Consider the following 24391-nt stretch of genomic DNA (forward strand, 5'->3'; position numbering starts at 1 on the left):
AGGACGAGCATGCGGAGGAAGAGGATTAATGAGCGGACTGAATTAAGGATATAGAAGAAGAAAAAAGGGGAACCTTGTGCTTAACGATGAACAGTGGGAGTGTGTGGACAAGGATGATGAAGAGCCTCTTTCCTGCACATGCACACCTGGGATGTTCTTAAAGGGATATCCCCTCAGACTGCTGTGTGTGTGTTAAGGGAGGGATGTGTTGGCATCATCTCCAGGGTGTCAAGCTGTGTTTCTCTATTGCCAGTCAGGGAGGGTGCTGCAGTCGTCAGGGGCGGGCAACTGTCTGGGCATCTCATCTGCAGCTAATTAACAGCCACACACTAATTCTAACAGCCGATCATAATTAGCGATTTAATCGCTCGTCAACGCTTTTCTCCCCCCTTAAATTGTGCCTCCTATTTGGACACGTGCGGATAAGCCAAGGAACGTCGGATTCCCCCTCCCCTCCTCCTCGTCCTTCTTTCCTTCATCCTTGGCTCCAGACTCCAGTGGGATCTTAATTAAGCTTGGGCTTCATTATGCAAATGGAGTACAATAAACGACAGCAGAGGTGGAGCTGGATCCAGACTGAAACCGAACGGTGGGAGGGGAGGCAAGTGGAAAATGAAGAGATGTGGAAGGTTACTGAAATGGTCTATGTTACCACGTTACGATAATTGTATATCGTTGTAACATGCATGTCTTCAGTGTACCGCTAACACATGGGGTGTGAAAACCAACATTTCATGCTCTGATGCTCCATCCCTACTACCACTGGAAAAACTTTTCTGAGATAGCACCGGATACACAGAATGTCGTCTCTCGCAAAGAAAATTCATAAGGGAATGGTGACAGGGAACCTTTTAATATCACCAGTTGGCCGTCGTCGTGGATATGAAGAAAGATGGTAGCGATAGGGAGAAAGAAAGGAGGTAGACAGAAACACTGACAATGGCAACAGCATGGCAGCTAATGTCATCTCAGTTTAATCATCGCATGGGATCATGGGGTTCATGAAAATTCATTTGCATATCATTAAACTGAGAGAGGTTATTTGGTGCGGGCAGCCAAAATGGGATTGGATGAAGGAAGGGGGAAAAAAAGGCGAATGGAGGGGCTCGTTATTAAATGCAATGTTTTATAGTCCGCCAGCCGATTCATTTAATTTGGGCGTAATTAAAAAGTGTCAGGCTCAATCAATCATTCCAACGGGGATACTATCAATGTTTCAGTCGGAAAAAAAGATTAATCAGTGGATACGCAGTCGGACATTGTCCAATAACAGTCTAAATGTTTTAGTGAGGTTGACCCATCCGCTCTTTTTTCTCATTTGTCTGAAGGAGTGTATCAAAACATCCATTGTGACCTATACATATGTGTCAAGACATATCTGTCTCTGACAGGTGGTGATACCACCCTGTGTTAGTCAATAAGAGGATAGCTCACACTGTCTTTTTGACCTCAGCACTAAGCTGTCACTGGTGTGTATGTATGTGCATGCATACGTGCATTTCTCATTTGCATAAGTGATGTAATTAGACCGCCCTTTCACATGCAGATCAGTTTGACAACATGGCAATCACTTTAACACACACATACAGCCATACATGCATAAACTCACACACACACACTCACAACAACACACGCTTACTGCCGTGACCACCCCCATATCATGGGGAGTCTGTTGTCTGTGAGCAGAGAGTGTAAAGATTAACATAATCCAGCTAATAAGTGTGAGTAATATTCACACAGTGACGCGTGGCGTAGACACTGTCCTGCTGATGCGTATTTGTATCTCATTATAGATGTAAAGTACCGATGGGGGGCCGACGGGGACATGCCAGTATTGATGGGGGATGGTGAGGGGGTCACAAAAAAGTGAGGGCCTGAATGAAGAGAAAGCCAAAAATGACATAAAGCAGCCGTATAATTACACAGTTATCATGTGTAAAGTGCAGATATGAAATAAAGACAATAATGCAGGTTATATCGAGAGCAGGATGCTGGATATTGTTCTAGGAAGTATTTTATGTCTCCACAAATCAGAAAGACAGTTTCACTGATTTTTCTGTCCATTTACAGGTCTAAGCAGGCAGAGAGTCAGATTTTGAAGTAGAATGTAGGAATTATAAAGAGAGTGTATTTGCGCTCGCAGGCTAGCTCTGCCTCATGATTGATTAGGATGGGGTGACGACCATTAAAAAGTCATTTAAAAGATGGATAGGGACCACATTTCCAAATAAAAACCACTTTATACCTGATGAAGTGCTGAACAAACTCTCCTTCAAAGACATTTACTGATTACTCTCTGTGTATGAGTGAGTGTAGTGTGGGGAGCATCCGTGCACTGTGTGTAGCTCTGCATCAGCTGTTAAGGATACCAGAGCAATCATCAGGACACAGCATGGCAATGCTTGCATTTTTAAAACTGTAGTTGATACATTTTTTTGATTAAAAAAAGAAGAGACGTGGTTTTTGATTGGTCGGAGGTTTAAACCATCTGCATAAACACAAGTAGGCCCAGACAGACGAGTCAACGCCACAAACAGGCATTCGCAACACAAACAGTGATCGAAATGTATCTGATAGCACAGCGTCGCTTGGACTGAAACCTTATCCGAAGAAGCAGAGGTGTGTCTAAATGCGCGAATGTATTTCAGCTCTGTCTCTTTAACTCAGGGCTCCACCACAGCAGCATGCTTTGGGATTCATGCATAAACATGAGCTGGCCTTTCAGCTCTCTCCTCACATAACCAATCTAAATCTAAATGAGCCCCCACTACAGATACACCAGCAGGCAATGACATTACACCCCCCCACAGCTCCAGCCCAACCCCCTACTCTACCCCACTACCCCCAGCGACACATATACACCAGCAGGCAATAATTTCACGCCATCCCTCAAAGCCCCCCCACCACCTCCTCTCCACGTAGTCACTCATACCCCCTTTTGCCGCAACCCCACCAGCTGCACAGTACTCATTTGATTAAGAGGGGGAGGACAGGGAGAAGGAGAAATGGTGGGGGATCACTTTATCAGGATGACTTTCTAAGATGGCTATCATCAGCTACCAAGCCATCTCAAACGCTTTTCTGTGTTTACTTTGCTATTTTCTTAACGTATGTTTCTGGGTTCTTTTGTTTCAGTTTTAAAGCAATGTTTCCTCTTGTCGTATCTCTCTTTAATGGTTAGGTGAATGGTTCGCTGCTAAAGAAAACACAAACAAACAAGATCAAAGTTTTTTTCTTGAGGCCCTTGATGATCACACATTCCTGTGTTCATACAACTTTTTTTGATGTCGCTAGTAGATTTGCCTGTGAACCACGAGGAAGTTTAATACGAAAAAGAACAAAATAATAAAAACTGCTCAACCAACCTACGCTGTGGTCTTTGAAATGTTGCGTATGAATATCTTCATGTCCTAAATGTGCTGTAGTGTGCAATTTCCATCCCCTCTCTCCCGGAGTCGTAAAACACATTATCATCATCAGCAGCAGCAGGAGCAGCAGTGTAATTCATCCAAGGTCGTTAATATTCATCATATCATTTAGTCACAAAGGAAACTCATCTGGCTGAATGTCACAGATGTAATTAATGAAGTGACCCTAGAGGTCAAGGCTCCATTCACCAAACGCCTTTCACGCACAGCCGTGTTACACACACACAGTTGCACATCAAAACCTTTCCATTCAGACACACACTACCGCCGCATATACGACCTGGAATATGAAACAGGTTAATAACAGGCAGGCACGCTCACATACCACAACATTCACAAAATGGCTTCTCTCGGTGACACCAAAGGGATGACACAAAAACGTGCACCAAAGCAGACTTTATTTAGCTCAGTGGAGTTTGGGAAAGGAAGAGGAACACACACCAGTAAGGGAGAGCTGGGGGAAGGAGAGAATAGAGACACACTAAACCACTGGAGCAGGACATAAGGACAGGTGCACATCACAGGTATCTTTTTGGTCATCACTATGGCAACAACATATCCAGAAAAAATGAAAACCTACAGTAAGGAAAACAGAGTCCCTTCACCATAGAGTACCCCAATATGTACATCTTACAGTCACTAAGATCAAGAGAATATGAGAGAAATGAAGTTCAAAATAATCAGTATACAAAAGAAACTGCCTTTGTGTTATTTGGAATGCACATTTCTGTACAGAAGAAAGCTCATTGGTATTGTCGTAAACATTGGTTAGTTTAAGAACAAAGCATGACAGCATTTTCAGCCAGCCCACATCCTTTGGAAGGTTGGCTGTGATGTCAGTCTGAGTTCAGCAAAGCCTTTTTAGCTGGACAAATGGACAAGAGACATTGCAACACAGAATGACTGACACCATATTAGTGGAAGGTTTGGGGCTGAACTCCTTCAAATAGCTCTGCAGTATCTCCATTTGTATTGAGGAATCAATGCCCCAAGCAGATTTCTCTGGAACTGTAAAGTGAAGAAAAAAAATATCCTGGATTTACCGAAGCCATTTTATCTTCTGGGTATGGGTAGTCAACAGGATACTGAAAACAAACTTGATGGAATTGAGCCCCACATTTCCATTTATTTTTCAACAGAGGAGCAGTTTATCAACAGCATCACAGGTATCATTACAGTTTGTAGTCATTAAAGCCTAGTGGTAAAGCGTTCAGAGCATGCATCTTCTACAGTATTGTTAAAAACTACAGTACATTAGCAGCAAACTGGACATCCTTAAGGGCTGAAGTTCAACACTATGGTAAAAAAAGAAAGAAAAATAAACTGCAACGTTTCTCAAGAGAAGTAAAACTCTTTAACCGCTATATTACAGACTGCCATGGCTCTAGTTTGGGGTTTTGGTTACAGTCTCCAGTGTGCTTATGAGAGGCAGAAAACAGTAGCTTAGATATAGGGACTCCTTCCTTCTTTAAAAACAGCAATACATCGTCAAGTAAACAGTAGCGCTTATTTTTGTAGGTCATATGGTTAAAGTATTATCACGTCTTTGGATTTTTGTCTTAAAGCATTAATTATTGTTTAGCTATTATTGTTATATTATCATTATTACAGTTAGAATAAGGACTGGTTGCAAATGAACAGAGGAAGGAAGGTAGAGAGAAAAAGAGGAAAGCATGTAAGGGAGGGAGAAAGAGGGAAAATAAATTAAGTGTACAAAAATAACATCAATAACATCCAAAGTTTTTTTCTCGTCTTTGCGCAGTAGCTTCCTATCAGCAAGTGGAGAAGGGAACTATGTCTCAAACATCCAATGAAGTCTTGAGTCAACCATACAAAAGCTAAATACTGTACATTTACCCCTCACACTATTAAACACTTTAGTTTTAATAAGGTTTTTGTAACAATCTAATACTCAAAGGTGAAAAGCTCAGATCTTTGAAATTCAGAGATGTTTTTGGAGTTATCCTTTAATACTTAGTCCAAGGTTAAACCATGCTTCTTCTGTTTTAGAAACAGAAAAATACAGTATTAAGATCTTATTTGAAGTGGAGCCATGTTGAGCTGTTGACCTGAGCATAGAAAGCTTTACATTAAATCACATAACATTGGTAAGCCATTGGTATAATCAAATAGAACGGAAAGGCCATAAGACACCTTGCCTGAACATATCAAAGCTGTCATAATCTTTTCATAATCATGACACTATTATATTGGAGCAAGACAGTTTATCTCAATCCATACGATTTATATTAAGAAACTATTACTAAACACACACAATGTAAATTTGAGTTTGGTTAAAGTTTTCATATACAGCATAATGGTTGAGTGCTATAAAAATAGTTTGCCCCTTTCAGGACAAACTGGCCTTTACGTTCTGTGCTATTTGGGCTGTTATCCACTAAAGGAACATAGAAGGTGTACATGTACAACAGAATACTCATCATTGGCTTGTGGAGGGTGAGGCTGCTTCCTAGCAAGGTATCAGTCTATTAGTACTGCTCTCACCAGTGCCAGATGCAGATCTCACCCATTCACTGTACAGACGTAAGCTCTGCTGTTTGTTATTGAAAACAAACATGTTGAAACTAAATCCACAGACATGTAAAATTTTGGTTACGAGCTTTGGAATCTGAGTCAGTCTTTACAAAAGCTCTATGCGAATACCTCCGTCTATTTCAAAGATATCCTTCCTTTTTTTTCTCCTCCTTTTTCTTCTTCCACTGTTAACCGCTTTGTTTTTCTTCAAGTGTATCTTTTGGAGTTCTCTATTTACACTAAAATCTCTTTGACAATTTCTTTTCCAGTCTAGTACAGACTGGCACTACATGCTACACAGCTAGTCATCTAGCACAGTCTGGTGGAGGACCCACAGTGAGTCTGTCATGCAGACTGAGAGGTAGACTGCAGGTCTAGCTGGGCAGTGAGGTCACATACTTGGAGAATGCTCTTTGGCCTCTGTGGCATCTGGTTGGTTTTTTAACAAGGTGGTGTTTGGTTGTAGTAAGGTGTCTGACAGAAAAGGGAGAGGAGCTCTTTTCAACAAGAAAGGACAGACCAGGGAAGAGTCTAAGAACAATATGAAAAGAGGAAAGCTGTGTTAGAGAGGACTTTGTTTGGGATCTCTCCTATTTTCAGTTGAGAGTTTCTCTTTGGGCCTCTGTGGCTCTGCATCTTTGGGGTGTTCAGGTTACTGGTTTGGCAGCAAAGTGGACATGGTATATGTTTGAAGGTCGACAGCTGTTGCAGGAGTGGTTTGGGGGAAAACATTGTAGAAGGAAGCAAAGGGAGCTTGGTCCTCCTCTTTAAGCTCTGTCCCTCTCCCCTGCTCCTGCAGACAGCTCAGCCTGCTCCCTCTCTGCAGAGTCAGAGCTTAGGCTCCGGGCCCTTTTCTCCTTGGCTCTGGCGTTCTGGAACCACACCTGTTAAAAAATAAATAAATATGAACCCTTGTGCCCTTAAAATCTTGAAGAGCTTTGATTGGAACATTTGCATTTAAACAGACCAAATAAAATTTGAATAAGTACTAATTATAAGAATGTGTAATGTAGCATTTACCTGCACAACACGATGAGGTAGCCCCAGCTCCTGGCCCAGTGCCTCGCACTCATGTCGGTTGGGTGTACGGTGACTCCTGTAGAAGTCTCGGAGCTGCAGTACCTGGAAGTGACTCATCTGTGTCCTTTGGCGCTGTTGCTGATGGTGGTGGTGTTGCTGCAGAGTTTGTGTCTCACCCCAATCAGAGCTTGGACCCCCAGATCCCTCAGGACTAGGAGACTCTTGGTCAGCCATACTGGAACCATCATCACATGGATACTCTTCATCATCCTCATAGTCATCATCCTCCTCTTGGTTGTTCAGATCAGTGGTTAAAGACAAAGAGGTGACAGGTGGACTCCCAGTTAACTCTTTGTTGCTTATTACATAAGCATGGTTTTGGGTAGGGTTGGAGGTGATAGATGGGCCCGGTCTATCCATAACAGACAACACGGTCATCCCAATCTGCCCACTGGATACATTACTCATTGATAAGTTGTAACCTGCTCTTTCAGCCTCTGCCCAGTGACGGGACCTCATATGGGCATCCAGAGCACTCTTGACCTTGAACAGAGCCCTGCAAAATGGGCAGCGAAGGTGGTTCAAACCCAAGCTGAAACTGGATCCTGGCCCCATCGACCTGAACTGTCCTTTTCTCTCTCTGGCTCGTGTATTCTGAAACCAGACCTGTGAAGGAAAAACCCATGTGTTTTAAAAACTGAGACACAGTTTTTCTCTTATTTATCTCTCTGTAAAAAAATTCCCATTTTTAAATCAAAACAAATATATTACCTGAACAACACGTCTTGTTAGGCCCACATCTCGTGCAATGCTTTCGAGTACTCCTCTGGTGGGATTAGAGTCCAAGCTGTAACGCTGATACAACACTTCAAGCTGTTCTGGGGTGATGGTGGTTCTCTGACGCTTATCCCTTCTGTGTTCTTCCTCAACTTCTCTATTGCTCCTCTGGCTTTCAAAACTGGTTTCTGATATAAGCTTTGTATTCTGCTTCATAGGTGTCAGGGAACCTTGAGATAGACCCGCGAGGGTGTTACTTGAATGATCAGAGATTGTGTTTTGAATTTGTATACTGTTTAAATGTGACATCATTGAATGTGTAGGATTAGAATGAATCTGGGACAAAGCACCTGAAAGCATTTGGCTGGCCATCAGGGTGTGGTTGGGGTGAAGCATCATGTAAGGCATGGTTCGGTCTGTGAAGCCAGAATGCATGAGTTGGACCTGGGACTGAGCTGCCAGGAGGTGCCTGGTCTGATGCTCCTGCCACAGCTGGAATGTTGGCAAGGACATTGGACAGACACTGCATGGGAATTGAGCCTGGGTCTGGAGAAGCAGCTGATTCTGTGACTGGGCTTCACTGAGTAAGCTTGATGTGGAATCAGGCAGCCCAGTGTGGCTTTTTTCAGACTCTGAAGCAGAAGGGAGGTTGGGTGATGGATCGGCAGGCTTTTCACAAGCTTGATCTGAAGGAGAACTTTGGGTATGCGCCTGGCTGCAATGAGATATAGACGGAATGGTGGGTACGGTCTTTTGTGAAGAGGAGGAAGAACAAGGCTGAGATCTTTCTGGAGTACTTTCTGGCTGAATCTTAGTTTCGAGTTTTGAAGAGGAGCCCGTTTTCTTGACTGTAACCTTTTCCTTCTGATGAAAGTCAGCATCTGAAATTCCATTTTGAGTTTGAACCAGAGCTGGGCACTTATCAGCATAAGAAGAGGTGGTTTTATCCTCTTGTTTCCTCATTACAAGTGTTGGTTCTCCATTAAATGTTTGCTGTTCACTTTCTGTGTCTTGAGTGTAAGAATCAAGGACAGGTGAGTCAGGTTGGGTGTAGTACTCATAAGTCAGATCCATGGAGTTTTCACAGTCACCTTGTCCTTCATCGCCACAGCTGTTATCCTCATTATCTTCATTATTCTTGAAGCAGCCATTTCTCTGTCTGTGAATGCTGTCAGGCTGGTTCTTTCCCTCTAATCCATCATCAGTCCCCCGTCCCCCATCTTGGTTTTTGCGGGCTCTCTGTCTTGCATTTTGAAACCATACAACAATGACTCTGTTAGGGAGAGACAACAGAGCAGACATTCTGTCATATTCTTCTTCTCTGGGGTAGGGAGTGGCCTCAAACACCCCCTGTAGGGTCTCCAGCTGTTGCTCCGTGAAGCGGGTTCGGGAAGAGCGCCGACCCCTATGGGGCTCGCCTCTCTGGATATCTGTTATCTGGGGCTGTGGAGAGATGGCTGGGGGGGCTGGGGATAGTGAACATGGTTCAAGTGTCAGAGTTTGGTTTTGTGCTACTTCCTCTTTGCCCTCCTCCAGGGATGTGGTTGGAGGGTTATTAAAATTATAAGGAGAATCCTTGTCTCGCTGGCGCTCTTTAAATAGGGTGTTGCGGAACCAGTGTTTAATGACTTTGTGAGGCAGTCCAGACAGAGAAGACATTTTGTTGATCTCGTCATCACTGGGGAGGCTGTAAATATCAAAGTGTCTCCTCAGAACAGTCAGTTGCTCCTCTGAGATTCGTGTTCGGGTTCTCTTACCCTGCTGCTGTTCAAGCATTGATGGGCTGACTTGAGGTTGCTGTCCTGTTTGGATGGGACTGAGTTGGGATGGTTGACCCAGCAATGTAGGGTTCAGTTGTGGAGTCTGACTTAGCAACGCTGGACTAAGCTGTGGCCCTAGATTGAGTTGAGATTGGTAGAGTTTTGCCAACTCAGGGTTCACACTCAAGTCTAACCAAGGTTGGGTCTGGAGAGCCACCGACTGCATCATAGCTGGAGAGAGGAGAGGTAGTTCCATGGGGAAAGGAATGGGTGGTAGGGAAAGCTTAGGTAATGGCAGTTGGGGTATAGGAAGCTGGGGCAAGGGCAGAGAGAGCCTAGGTATTGTAGGTATGGATTTAGCTGGGGACGTGGTTTGAGAAGTAGCTGAAGCAGATGTACCTGGGATGGGAATCTCAGGTTGTGGACATTCTTGAGGTTGCAGTGGTGATGGAGGAGAAGAAACTGATGGGGCAGTTGGTGGTGGGTCTGTAGTTGTAGCAGATGTTTTAGTAACAATATCTGAAACTGAGGATACAGGTGAGGGTGAAATGGTTTTCATTTCAGATTTAATTTGGTCTTGTGGTGTTTCTGATTCCGAAGATGTTGATGTGGTTGGGACTGCAGCGTTGGGGCATGTAGTTGAATTCTCCTTAGATTTAGGCTGTGTGAGGGGGTACATCTGGTCATATTGCAGCCTGTATTTTCTGGAAAAACTCTCCAGTACAGCAGTGGGAAACATCATGCTATGAATGTATTCCTGGTGGGTTTTTAAAATCAAGGCATCTGAAAATAACTTGCCACAGTCTTTGCACTTTTCTCCTGCTCCACAACATCTTTTTTCTTCATTTGCTGCATTTTCACCTTTGTTTAGATTTTTCTCGGTCCATAAGCTGCTATCTCTGTCTCCATTGCCATGTACTACTTTGCTATCCTTATTGCAAACTACTACCTGTCCATCTTCCGTTTCATTTAACTTATCTCTTTCAACCTCTAAGCACACGACCATCTTATTGATATCAGAGCACTGTTGTTCATACGGTATCATTTGAGTTGCAATCTGCTGCTGGTGTCTGTGTCTACTTTGTGTATATTGCATTGCCAATTCATAGCCATAACTCTGTAGTAGGGCTCTAAGAGGCTCCCCATTCGCAGCAGCATAGGGCACTCTGGGAGGCGGACACTGCAATTTAAGTAGATTAAATGAGGGAGAATGGGTTTCCTCCTTTTGACTCTCATTTTTAACCGTAGTAACATGCATTTCTTCTTTTTCTTCCTCAAGACAAGCATTGCTGTGTTCTCTTTCAGTGTGGTTGATGGAGGATCCTCTGCGGACTGCTTCGATCTTGGTCTGAAACTGCACATGATCCTTAAATTGGCCTACAGCTGGGTTGGAGCTTTGTTTATGGTTTTGTTTCTCATCAGTTTCAGGTGGGGACTCAGTTTTAGCTTCTACCTTAACTTGATCTTTTTGGATAGTGTTGGCCAATAGCAACTGACCAAGGTCTAGGCTCATGTCTAGTTTCATGTCTCCTGATAAGTAAAATGGCAGGAGAAGTTGTTGCTGCAGAGACAGAAAGTTGTCTGGAGTCAGGGGGAAGTGTTGTTTAAGGAGATTCTCTATCCCTAAGGGGAGGTGCTGCAATGCCTGGGACTGGAGCATAGCTGTGTGTTGTTGTAACTGAGCTTGGGCCTGTGCCTGAGCCTGAGCTAACTGCTGCTGCTGTATTAGCATTAGCTGATTTCGAGATGCTATAAGCTCTGCCACTTTCTTTTTAGCTTGCTGGCCATTTTGGTTATGGGTTGGCTTGACCTCTGTTGCTAGTCCAGGATCTAATAGTGAAAAGGCTGACGATCTTCTTCCATCTAGCCTCTTGGGGAAAGGCAAACTTTTGGATATTTCCTCTCTGGTGGCACCAGGCTGAGTAGCAGTGGTGGTGACTGTAAATGGAACAGCTACATTAGATGCTGGGGTCTGTGGAGCTGTGTTCTTGGCAGCACGAGCTCTAGTCTGATGAAGGACAGAGCGAAGATGTATGTCCAGCGTAGAGCTCTGGCTGTAGCCTACTCCACAAAGTCTGCAGCGATAAGGTCGAGAGTCTGGGCCGCGGGGAGCCTCAGGGGCCGCAACACCTGTGCCAGAGTCCTGTAGGGCCCGTCTGGCCCTGTGAAGATGGGACACAGAGTTAAAATGGACCAGAAGAATGGTTTTCTGAGTAAATGACTCTGAACAGATGGTGCATTTATAGGGCCTGGATGGATCCAGATAGCGGTCCAATGTGGGGTTAGAGCACTTTCTGACAAGAGAGTTTGAACCATGTTCTGATATCATCTCCTCATGTGACCCTTTCTCTGGCTCAGTTAAATCCTCCTCAACTTTATCATCTTCACCAACTGTATCCTTCTCTTTAATTTTAACTTCTTCTTCTTGTTCCTCTTTTCCCTCGATGCCCATTGCTTCTTCTTCCTCTATGTCTTCATCCTCCCCTTCTCCTGCCTCTTGACCCACCTGTGGTGATAAACTAAACTCTTGCTGAACAGAACTCGTATTATGTTCCATGTATTGAGTCGTATGAGGTGGTAAGACTGTATTCTGCCCCTGTGTGTTGTCCAGCTGTGAATGTGTGTTTTGAATGTGTCTCTGCAAGGCCTCCTGACTGCGGCATTGTCTAGAACAGAGGGGGCACTCTGTCGCCGCCCTCATGGCATGGTACTGCCAGTGCGTTTGGAGCTTCTCCTGAGTGGGGAACGCCAGGCTGCACCTGCTGCAACGGAACCGGTAACCATGGCGATCAGAGAGAGAAGGGGGATCGCTAGGTGGGGAGATGGGTGAGGAGGGGGGGATCTGAGTCGGGGACTGAGGAGCCAGTCTGCCATTGGAAGGGTGAGTGGTTATTTCTTCAAGGGGTGGGGTAAGTAGAGCTGTGACATCTTTGGGTGCGGCTACATCTCCCTCAGTGTTTGCCACTGAAATGCCTAAAAAATGCACAGTTATAGTGATTATGAATTTACAGTTGTTTTTCTATAACATTAGGCCAACAAGTCCATCTTTCTTTAATTTTAATATTAATAACTAAGTTGTGGTCAGTTTTATAATGCATACCAACCTTGGTTTTTCTGTGAATCAACAGAGGCAATTGAATCAGCAGAATTGACCCAATTTGCATTGTTCTTCTTGGTGGTTTTATTTTCTGGAGTCTCATCTGTGCATGCGTCTGTTGGTAGTTCCATCTGCAGTTGAGGCAGTTGTTCCACGGGTGGTTTGACCTGGAAGAAAGAAAATGTATTTGTTCGTCAATTTTGGTGTCTCTCTTTTTTATTTTCATTTCATGATAGTTACACTCAGTGTTGTTTTACCTATTCAGAATAAAAGAGAAATGGGATTTCCATATTTTCTTAATCCAACATTATGAATAAAACATGTATAATTGTATGGCATAATAGCAAGCAAATATCAAGATGTATAAACATGGAGCGCCTGCAATCCCTTTCCTAATATCATAAAACATTAACGTGTGAATCTGGGTTATTAGATTTTGCAGTTGCCTGCAAAGCAGTATGGGCAGCTAGGCACATCAATTTGGTAATAAGTGTATATGGTTAGAGATATGTGGGTTTGCCCTTCAGCTCCTACGACACCCTTCAACATGCCCCAAGGGTTTAATAAAACTTTACTGAGGTGAATAATGAATTTATTTAAAATCATTCTTCATATAGGAAACCTCAATCTCCACAGCTTGAAGCACTGAGAGCAAATACTTTATCTACTGTATGTGAACAGCTAGCTACCCTAAGGAAAGGACAGACAACTAAGGATGAGATTTACATGACAAGAGTTTTTTCTTCATAAGAGAGGAACAACCATGCATGCATGTGCGCGCACACACACACACACACACACACACACACACACACACACACACACACACACACACACACACACACACACACACACACACACACACACACACACACACACACACACACACACACACACACACACACACACACACACACACACCAGAGAAAACTGAAGGTCAGGCTTAATCTAGAGAGCGTAATTGGAAAGCAAGGTACATAATGGCCATCATCACCTCAGTCTGAATTAATGAACCTCAATTACTATCAGAGAGAGTGAGGGAGGGGTAAGAGGGGAAGGACGGAGGATGATGGTTTTGGGGGGGTAAGGGGAGTAGAATATGAAAAAGAGAGAGAGTGCAGGAAGAGGAGGGAGGAAGTATGGGGCAATGAACAAAAAAAAACTGCCTTGGTGAGATAGAGTGCGGGTAAGGGAGGGGTAACTCATAAGAAATTGAGAGAGAGCTTGGGAGAGACAGAAAGGGAGGGGCAGGGACAGAGATTGCAGAATAGGAATGATAGGAGTCGCTGGAGGGGGAGGGAGGGACAGCAGAGGGGAGAAAGGGTGAAAAGCAGTCAGTGAAGTGGAGGCGAAGAGAGCAAGAGACAAAGGCCACTTAGCATACGGGCCAGGGAGATGGAGGATGGTGATGTGGATAGATGACCAGTCTTTGTTAGTTGGAGAGACACAGTAAAAAGCATGGGGGCCCCTTTTTAGCTTGACTGCACTTCTGGTAATAGAGGGCTACTTAAACATGCATTATAGAAAGACTGGCTTTTCCCTCACACTCTCAGTCAAACCCTCTCTCTTCCACTCTAAAAGACGCGCATACACATACACACAGAATGCACGGCTGCATCAAAGATGATAGCGAGGAGCTACTTAAACATGCATTAAAAAAAAGCGCTGCCTCTCTCTCTGGTGCCTTCTTAATGGAATTGTCTCCCTACATTTCACTCTCCCCCATCCCCCATCGCGTTGCCTTCTTTTCTTTTCTTTTTCTTTTTTTGCTTCCCGATGAACGCAAATACAACAAATACACACTTGCATACTTATACTTACTGTGCTGATGAGCTTGTCCACACAGTCCTGTGCCACGCTGTGCAGATGTGTGAGATGCGGACGAAGGTGTGTGTATGGGAGTTGAACCTGGCACAGAGGGCACTGGACAGTCTGAATGTAGAGAGAAAAAAAGTCTTCAATTAAAAAGCAACAAGCGAGCATAGGTGTGCGTGGGTTTTTGAGATAACACGAGCAACTGCCATGTCTTCCAGTCCCCGCATCCGTTCATTCATTGTGGCCATTTTTACAGTTTAGGTGCACATGGGAATATTTAAATTATTCAAACGTGTGTCATCAGCTCACCTGCTGGTTCTCATTTTGCTGGTGTATTCTCGTGCGTTTGGTCTCAATGGAGCTTTCCATCTCCCCGTATCCAGAGGACGGACGCTTGACAGAGCTCAATGACTCCTTCATGTCTCTTTCCTCCCCCCTGGTTTCGTCTTCAGGTAAAACATTTAATTGACATGAAAATAGATTCGTATTTAGGATATGTTATGACAATATCATTTGAGTTATAATTTGCAGCGTGTGTTGACTTATTTTGCATCTAGAAGCAATCATACCTGTCTCCTCTGAAATCTGCTTCACCCCCAAGTTACATGTGTCTTTGGTTGTTTCCAAAATACCACTGGTCTCGCTGGAAGTATCCATATCATCACTGAGTTCTCCTGGAAGAGGAAAAGACAAATACTTAACATTATGCAAATACAGTGCTTCGTACAATGTCTTCCCACAAACTATCAGGCTTATTGTAGTTTATATTATTCTCCAGATAGCATCCTTTAAAGAGGCCAGTTTCTTTTGACCACACCTCATTTTTCCATGCCTCCTTCAGTATTTATCAAGTATTGATTCCCCATTAGATTCTCCTCAGAGGTGGAGTAGAGGTAATATGGACCTACAAGACATCAGTTCCCCTCAATAAGTCTTAATCCACACAGAGGCAAATCATAGGATAGAATTAATTTACAACTTAAGTGTTGAACTACTCATTGTAGATGTTGGGAGTCTGTTGTCCACTTACTCCAGACAATGTAAATTCAGTGTTTTACTTTGCACAGACTGGTGACTGGCCTCGACATCCCCCATTCTTGTTCAAAGGATTTGAATTGGTTCATTGATTAGCAGGTGCTAGTTAGCTGTTGTCAGGGGTGATTGGGGATATAACAAGGATGTGTATTGACTAATCAATTTACTCGATCAATATCTCAGCAGCAGCCATTACTCATTTTCTCACTCTTTTCATCTCAACCCCCTGACAGATGCTCTTATGTCAGCGAGTACACCCACCCACACAGTTCGTATTCTCACCTGTGACGCCATCAGGACTCTTCCTGATGGTAAAAATGGCTGCCAGCTCCTCTCCACCCATTGGCTGCAGTTGTAGAAGCTCTTCCCTCTGCTGATGGATTGGGGTTTGACTGTGTTTCAGTACTTGGAGTTTAGAGGAGGAGGAGTGGTTGCATAGGAGACAATGGAACAGCCACGAACCTCCATCAACCTCACCATCATACTGCTGCAGGAACTAAAGATAGAGAATGCGTGATATTGTTATGGTTGGAAAACATGTCTCACATCTGCTATGATTAGCATTAAATTGTTCAAATAGGTCTTAAGGTTATTTTTGAGAATGTACTGACTCTGTAAACCCGGACGCCGGCCTCATGGTGTGAACCCAGGGAATGTCCTCGTAGCTTCTCAAAACTGCTGGTCACATAGTCACACAGGTTGCACCTCACCTGGACGGGGTTTCCCTTAGCAATAAGGGCAACTCCCTCCTGACCCCTGTCTCCTCCCTCCTGGATGTGAGCAGTAAGCTGGTAACGGGAGCGGTGTCGGTCAGTCTGGCAGTGTAAGGAGAAGTTAGCCCTCAGTGGGGTGGTGTAGCCGCACAATCTGCAGTGGCAGCCACCAGCAACCAGGGAGCACCACTCAGACTGGGGTAAGGAGCGAGGGGCATTCAGGTGCTGCTCCACAATCTCTGTGCTGTCAGATGAAAAGCAGGAGCAGACAAGGCATTGGAACATGCCTTGAGAGAGCGGTCCAGTGGGGGACAGAGATGGGGCTGGAGGGGGTGAGGGAGAGGGGGACGGAGAGGGAGTCAGTGTAGAGCCAAGGGTGACTGGCGCTTCTGCGACTTGCTGACTGGTGAGTCGCATGTTCAAGGAGAGCTCGGCACCTAAAAACAGAGAGAGAAACCCTTTAAGAATGACAGACTTTCACCTTGGATGACAGGAGGAGGAGTGAAGTGTTACTTACCTGTGTTTTGTAGGTGTTTAAGCTGTGGAGTGAGGCTCCTGCAGTGAGATAGATAGTAGCCTCTCTGGAGCCGTAGCATGTTATGTGTGTGTTTCTCGCTGGTGGTGTGTATGCGCAGGTTTCGGGCAATGCTGGTCTCATAGTCGCACACATCACACCGCCACCGTTTTCCATGAGAGTGAGAGTGTGCAGGTGGTGTGAGCTTGGCGGGCTGGGTTGTAGGCGTGGGAATAGAGAGTGGGACCTTGTATGCCGGCTCATCCACTGTGTGACCATTGGAGGAGCTGCTGTTGTTGGTAATGTGAGAAGTGTGCACGTGACCATTAGAGTGTCCTCCATTTTGAACATTATTAAGGTGTTTATCAGACTGCATGTGTATGCTGAGGTTGCCTTTCGATGAGGTAGCATAGTCACAGACCTCACAGCGGTACGGCTTGTAGCCGCAGGCATAGGTTTCACCACGGGCCAAGCGAGGATGGGGTTTGCCCGAATTGCAATAACTGCACACACCTTGTGTTGTACCACCACACACACACTTTCCTCCGGATGCACCGCACACACATTGGCCCCCTGTCTCTGGGTGTTTCTCTTTCATGTGGACTTGCAGTGTATGCTGGGACTTGTAGTGCCAGTTACATTTGGGGCATTTCAGGGTCTTGCAGGAGTTGCGTGAGTGCATTATGGTCATGTGACTCGTCAGTGAACTCGAAGAGAGGTCTTGGTTGAGGTTTTTAAGAACAGCTTCTTTCTGTTCTCCTTCTTTGTCTCTCTCGTCGTCCCCTTCTGTGTCTAGCTGGTTTTCATTTGGTTCTGGAGCTTTGGCACCATCTCCATTGGTAATGGAAGAGTGAGAAACCCCTGCCGACCCATCATCCTCAGCAGGTGTGCTGGCAGGCTCCGTACCTGCCAGTGGAAAAGCCATAGTAGACTGCTGGGATTTAAAGCTCTGAGGAAACCCAGATATCCAGCCCTGATCTCCCTTAATGTCTTTTACCTCTGTCTCGCTCAGCAGGGAAGAAGAGGAGGATGGACCAGTGAAGTGCTTTGGAGAGGTGGCAAGACAAGGGGAGGGCTTTGGAAAGGGGGAAGATGTGGGAGAGGGCTTTGGAGAGGCGGCTATTTTGCTGTCGAGTGTGCCACTGGCCTTTGCAGTGCTGGAAGAAGAGCTGTGCTGGCTCTGTTGAGGTAATAAAGAACATTTGGATTTGGTTTGGCTTTGGTTTGAGATGGCCTCCTCCTCTTCCTTCTCCTCTTCTCCGCCTCTGCTGCAAAGGGCTGCTGGGAGGCCCCCTGTAACTGACACCTCTCCCACACGTACATGCACCTCCCCTTCTTCCTTCTTTTGCCCTGACAAATCTCCCTCCCCGAAGTCTTCCCTCATCCCCTGCTTTTGACATGCTTTATTCTCCTGTGTGTGTCGGCCTCCGTCTTTCCGATCACCTCCCTGGGTCTCTTCTCTAGCCTGGGACCCCTCTGCGCCCTCCTCCTGCTGAGGCAGGGTCAGGGGCTCTTTGGCAGGGGCCATGGCTGAGGTATAAGAGGATGACCCCGGCTCCGGAATGACCGCTTGGGTCAGGAGAGGAAGAGATAAAGCCTGGGGACTGAGGTCAGCATCTCTCTCCTCTCCTCCCCCTCCATCCCCTCCGCCTCCCTCACCGCTGTCCATAGCAGAGGCTACAGCTGCCGCACATTGCTACCCCACCTGAGAGAAAAAAGAAGACAACAGGATAGACAGAGACAGAGGAAAGGGGAAGGGAAAAAAGAGAAGAATTGAAATACATGAGTCATGTAAATAATATTGCATAACAGTGGAAGCCATTGATTAGAGTCCCTGGATAGCATCTGTTCAATACAGCCTTCAAAGAGCGCAATACAGAGGCTGGTTACTCAGGGGTTAGCGTTAGCCCTTAATGGGAAAATCAATAGCATGAACACTAAACTAGGTAGAGGAATGCGGGTAGAGGCTACGCAGGAGGTCTATAATATTCCTCAGGGGATAGGATTAAATAAAGAACTGAATGATTCTGAGCTAAAGGGCTTCCACTAAATTGCCACACTTAGATGAAAGCGGATAAAACCACTGTTTTTTAAAGCCCATGTATCCGTGTCTTCATCTTTTGCTTCACATTGATATTATGTGAGGCACAAACCATTTTATGGACACATAGTGCAAACTCAATAAAAGCACCTGTATAATTTAATTTAGTCCAAGGTAAAACAAACGATTGTGATGCTTCTACAATTTTTATTTAGATTTCAGAGGTGTTGCTTGAAATTTGAGGTATTGTTGCAGACAATAGTGTGTGATGTTGTAGAGCAGGATGTGTTATATTCTGACTTGTCCCCATTGTTTGTAATAAATAATATTGTGTGGGTCCCCTGAGTCTCATTGCTTGCCCAGCACAAACACACCCATATACATACACATCAATGAAATAATGTGTATTGTGTTTTAAATATAAATCTTAAAAATATGCACATGTTCACGCTGCACTTCCTCTGCTTTTGAAATCATGAACTGGCATTTTATCATAAAGAAATGATTATTTGAAGATAAGTGATAAACAATCGAGTATATCATGAAAAAAAAAAAGCATCACTACAGACGCTTCCTTAAAAAATTAATCTGGCCTTTCCTCCTGTGAGTGACGGATTGATGCCAGATGAGACAGATACATCTCTCTCACCATGTGTCCCACAATCTCATTACTGACCTTTTTTAATCAAGGAGAGACCTTAATGTACCCTTTCACCTTCTCCTTCAACCAACCCCCTCCTCCTTCAACACCCTCTCCCTCAGAGCCCACCTACCCCCGCCCCCCCCCTCCTCGCTCCCCTCTCTGCTGCAGCTTAAAGATATATGGCTCATATCGGCACTCTGATAGTGCTTTAATGTACTGTGTTTATGTCACAGGCCACAGACCCTTGCCCACTGCAGCTGTCCACTGTCCTGCCGGGGAGCGCTGAGGGGCTGAGCCTGGCTGCCAGCAGCTGAGAACACTCTCTAATCTGATAAAGATTTTCATTTACACTGCAATCAATAACCCGGGTCTATCGGCAATGTAACTATTTATACAAGCATTCCTGGCTCTCCATCGATCACAAGTGCGGGAAACCATCATTTAACAAGGCGTGTGTGTGTATATCCAGCGTATGTGTGTGATAATTTGTACACATCCTGTTGTGCACTGCAGACTGATTCGGATCATGTCAATCAAACACATAGACACAGACAGGGCACCTGTAATCTAGCAGGCATATTGATAGGGTTTGGAAAATTTTGAATGCAAAAATCACATGTTATGGAGGTGTGCATGGTACTGATGTAGCAACATGAAATCAGGTGGAAAGATCTAACAAAAAGTGTGTGTGGTATGTGTGTGTCTGTTGGTTAAGAGGCGAGAAGGGAGAGATACAGGGGTGTGTGAAGGGAAGAGAGAAAGAGACCGAGAGAAGAGTTGTGTGGCTATACTTTAGCATAATACATTTTGTTTGTAATTGTATAGGACGACAAACACACTGGGACGTGGACAAACGCTGCTTTTTTTAACGCAACCGTTTTGCGTGAGGACCCAGTGGACGGCACAAAGACTGTTCTCCAGAGTCAAGGTAATAGCACTAAGCTGTGGTCGTTCCGTTCTTTGCACTATTCGAGGCTGTTTGACTGAACGGCGACCTGAATAGTTCACTCCCTAGCCTCGGTCTGTGTTGTCAAGCTCGCTGACCAACATCCAGCCTCCAGACTATAGCCCGGCCTTTGTTTACAGTGGACCGCACCGCTACTACTCTGCGCGTTCCGCAAAAACCAAAGAGTGATCGCGTTCAGTTTCCAGTAACAGGTGACTCAATGCACAAACACAGCGACAAAAGACGGTAGATCTGCACGAAAAGACCAGGCAGCGCTGACCAAACACCCTCCTCCCTGCCACCGCCGCCGGATCGCTTCCTCCCCGCTCCCCCTGTTTCTTTAAATATCGTAAACAAACGGCACACTTACATTTCTGCAGCGGCTCCGGCACAAAGCTCCGTATGCTGAATGTAAAGTAGTCCACAAAACAGTCGTATAGAGGGACCACTCATTCCTTATGAATGATCCTCTGCGTGTTTTACGGAGCCAGGAGGAGAGGAGAGGGGGGAAAAAGGAGGAGAGGGAGAGAGAGAGGGAGCAGCGGGGTCCAAGTTGTTACCAAACAACAGTGTAATTAAAGCTACATATAGGCTGTAGTAAACAGACGATGGGGGGGGGACGGAGGGGTATGTGCGAGCTCCAGAGGTAGAATGAGTTCTGATCACTGTGGGGGGAAAAACACTTGGCTCTTTATTCCTGCTAATTAGTTTCCTTCAAAAAATGGCTGAGATTACGCCTAGTGCGCATGTGCGTAATTGCGCAGACACCGCTAATTAGCCCGTTTGGATCAATAGGATTCCGCGAGAGAGAGAGAGAGAGGGGAATAGAGAGAGAGAGAGAGAGAGGGGAGGGCGGGGGAGCCGACCGGGGACGCAGAGAGAAGACAAGGGGGAGAGGAAAATAGAAATTACAGAAATGTTGAATTTTATTTTCATAAAATGGTTGATATGGATGGAAAAATTTCAATACTACACTTTAAGCGCATTTATAGTTAAACCTCTGCTTATATATAAGAAGCATAGACATGAAACAATTCAACAGAAATTGTTTGATTTCATATAAATACACAATAAAAACCACAAGAAACACCGCAGCGTCGAAATACAAGTTAATTTAATTTAGTCGTAACAGGATATTTAGATCAATATTGTTGTTAAATGCTAAATAAATAAATAAAAAGTGCCTCTAAATGCGACGCAATCCCCGTGATTCACTGTTGAGGAACAAACACACTCAAAGGCCCTTGAGGATTATTTTAATCATATCCTTATCTTCTTTTAAATAAATCGCGGATTATAACTGTGGTGTTATAGATTATATTTCACACTAAAATCGCAATGTGTTTTTATGAATTTATTGTCATTTCTGTCTTATAGATCCCTTGCTTTTGAAAAGTTATATCTCATAAGCACCGGGATTTGAGAGACGGATTTTTCTCCCAGACAAAGACATTACAAAAAATGTAAGATTAAATCAAAAAGAAAAAAACGTCTGGTCTGAATATGATTGTACAAGAAATCACACCTTCCACCTTTGTTATTTAACCGAGCAGGTGGACGCTGCGGGTCTGGCTCGCGGGTGTTGGTTTGCTGTTTGATTTTTCTCAGATGTTAAACAATACGAAATATATATAATTCAGGATAAAAATTGACGTGTCCATCCTTGTGTTTGTCACCGCACATGCTGGACCTTCAGGGGGGGGTTTCTGCTCCGGCCGTCCCGTCCTCGCCACTCGGCTCCATTGTTATGATAATACTATTGTGAATTTAAGGCTGGATGTGCAATCTGTCGATCGTCCATATTTAAGAAGGTGAAAACAACCTTTATTTGTAAGATCAAATTCACTCTGTGATCAGACTTTGACTTACTGATCTGACCTCCTCTGTCTTAAAAGAAAAAAGATTTAACAGAGGATGCAGGGTTGCAGCAAAAGCTCCCCACGCAAAACCTATAGGAATATTAGTGTTTCCACAGGAGGATAGAAAAAGGAAGGCGAGCATTATTGCATTAACTGTTATAGCGGTTACTATCAGCTCACTGTTGCGTGAAACAACCGCACTACAAGGCCATATCGGAATAGAACATGAATATTAATGATATTTCGTGATGTTGGTTTTGAGTGCACTGGCATTTAGATTTGGTGTTTTTCCTGCAGTTGCGCATCTGTAAATGTGTAAAGAATCGATGCATTGGCCTGTAATTAAGTTCTAAATGATTTGACCCACGTTTGCAGTGCATTTAATAATTATTTTACGATTTAAAGCGTTGTCTGTCTGGCACATGCCAACAAAGCAAAGACTGCAGGTTATCACAGGCATAAATCAGGGACTCTTCAGTGTGTCTTTATGCCCACATGGGTGTTTTTCTGTTGTTATGGCTGCAGTTTGAGACTAGTGACGATTATATGCGAGTTTATGAGCAAAAAGACAATGGCAGTGAGGGGTGATATAATTTTAACGTCAGTCCATATGTGAAGGTGCTGCACAAAGGCGTTTCACCTCTCATTCAAGAGCCTCAAGCACGTCCAGTTGCCTTTGTGTGGCACTTAGAAACACAACCATGACCTCGATGACTGAAAATCTTAACGTGTGTGTGTGTGTGTGTGTGTGTGTGTGTGTGTGTGTGTGTGTGTGTGTGTGTGTGTGTGTGTGTGTGTGTGTGTGTGTGTGTGTGATAGTTATGATAGGTCCATTCCTGATTTTAAAAGGTTTAATAAAATAAGAAATATTGAACAGAAGGTTGCTCAGTGTATTCTCATGTACCTAAGATATGAAAAGAAAAAATTACCTCTGATAATTTAGCTTGGATTTTAAACTGTATTTTCATCACAAACAAATTATCACCAGTCCGCTGTGGAACAGTAATAAAACATTTTCTAATAATCCTTGGTGTTATTTGCATCAGCGGTTTTTGATGTAGATTTCCATTCACATTTGAATTTTTTATAGGCCCCATCTAAAACCATGAAAAGCCAGGTGAATACACATGTGCGATGTTGTGTGTGCAGGGCGTGTGTCACACAGCCCACTGCATGTTTTTGCTTCACGATAAAATAAACAGTCTTGTCTGAAAAACAGTTTCACATTTCTCACGTTAGTCAAATGATTCCACAATAGAGTCAGTGTAAATGTTCGCCTTGAGAAACTTCGGCACAGACACTAGAGGAGACGAACCCTCAGACTGAGGCTGTGAATTCATTTCCGTAGTAATAAATATGGAATTGTAATATTTTCACCGATATTAAAGCTCTTATGTGAATGTACATTTTCATCTCAAATTTACACTCGCACTCTCTTTTGTATACACACTTGAACATGCACAGGCCGTACTGTAAAGCACACCATGGTCTCGATGCCCTCAGGTGTATGCCAGGGGTTGTTGTTTTCATTGTAATATATAGTTAGCCCTTCCACCAATTTACTCTGTCACTGCTAATGGGGCAATTAACCACTCAGATACCCCCCAGGCAGAAAGGGAACCAAAAGCTCCCCAACTCCAAACTTGTCTTTATGACATTTATATGACTAAATGTGAGGGGGGGCTGGAGGTTAGCTGGGGACCCATCTGACACCTTGGAGGGTCCTTAATGTCACTCCCTCCCGTGCCCCCCGCCCCTTTCTGCCCCAGGGTATGGCGGTTGGGGTGGAAGTGTAATACATCATGTACTGGAGGGGCTCGGGCCTCGCCCAGGAGGGAGCAAAAAACTTTGCTGTGCAACCAAAGATGCAACGGGGCAACTCTGACATACTGTGTCCAGCTGTGAATGATTATGAATGGGACCAGGCGTCGCAAACACAAACACACTTCAAGCTAACACACTCCAACTTGACCTCTCCCTTCATTCGAGGCTTCGTGGTGTATATAAGTCCCTCTATCTTTGTCTCCGCACACATTCCCCCTGTCCTTCTCACATCCCCAAGGAGGCAATAACCTCCCTAGCAAGTGCTTCCCCTTGAGCCGTTGTCATAGTAACTTGTGGGCTGGTCGACATGACAACCCCACCATGGTCCAGAGATAGATGATAGGCCAGAAATGGGGAGGGAGACGGCTCACGGGGGATTTGCAC

The 24391-nt window shown here is 44.6% G+C and overlaps 1 protein-coding gene across 1 annotated transcript; it reads right to left on the reverse strand.

The window, feature by feature from the left end:
- Positions 1-3809: 3809 nt before the first annotated feature.
- On the reverse strand, positions 3810-21015 carry LOC128444731 (zinc finger homeobox protein 3). The gene is made up of 11 exons (XM_053427355.1): positions 20695-21015; positions 16698-18399; positions 16079-16617; positions 15750-15963; positions 15002-15106; positions 14742-14878; positions 14439-14549; positions 12625-12784; positions 7755-12493; positions 6984-7649; positions 3810-6847 (listed from the first exon to the last, which is right to left on the reverse strand). The coding sequence occupies exons 2-11, from the start codon at positions 18361-18363 to the stop codon at positions 6731-6733; spliced, it is 8454 nt and encodes a 2817-aa protein (XP_053283330.1). The 5' UTR covers positions 18364-18399; positions 20695-21015; the 3' UTR covers positions 3810-6730.
- Between the last annotated feature and the right edge of the window lie 3376 nt (positions 21016-24391).

The sequence above is a fragment of the Pleuronectes platessa genome, chromosome 7 (assembly GCF_947347685.1).
Source record: "Pleuronectes platessa chromosome 7, fPlePla1.1, whole genome shotgun sequence".
NCBI classification, from domain to species: Eukaryota; Metazoa; Chordata; class Actinopteri; order Pleuronectiformes; family Pleuronectidae; genus Pleuronectes; species Pleuronectes platessa.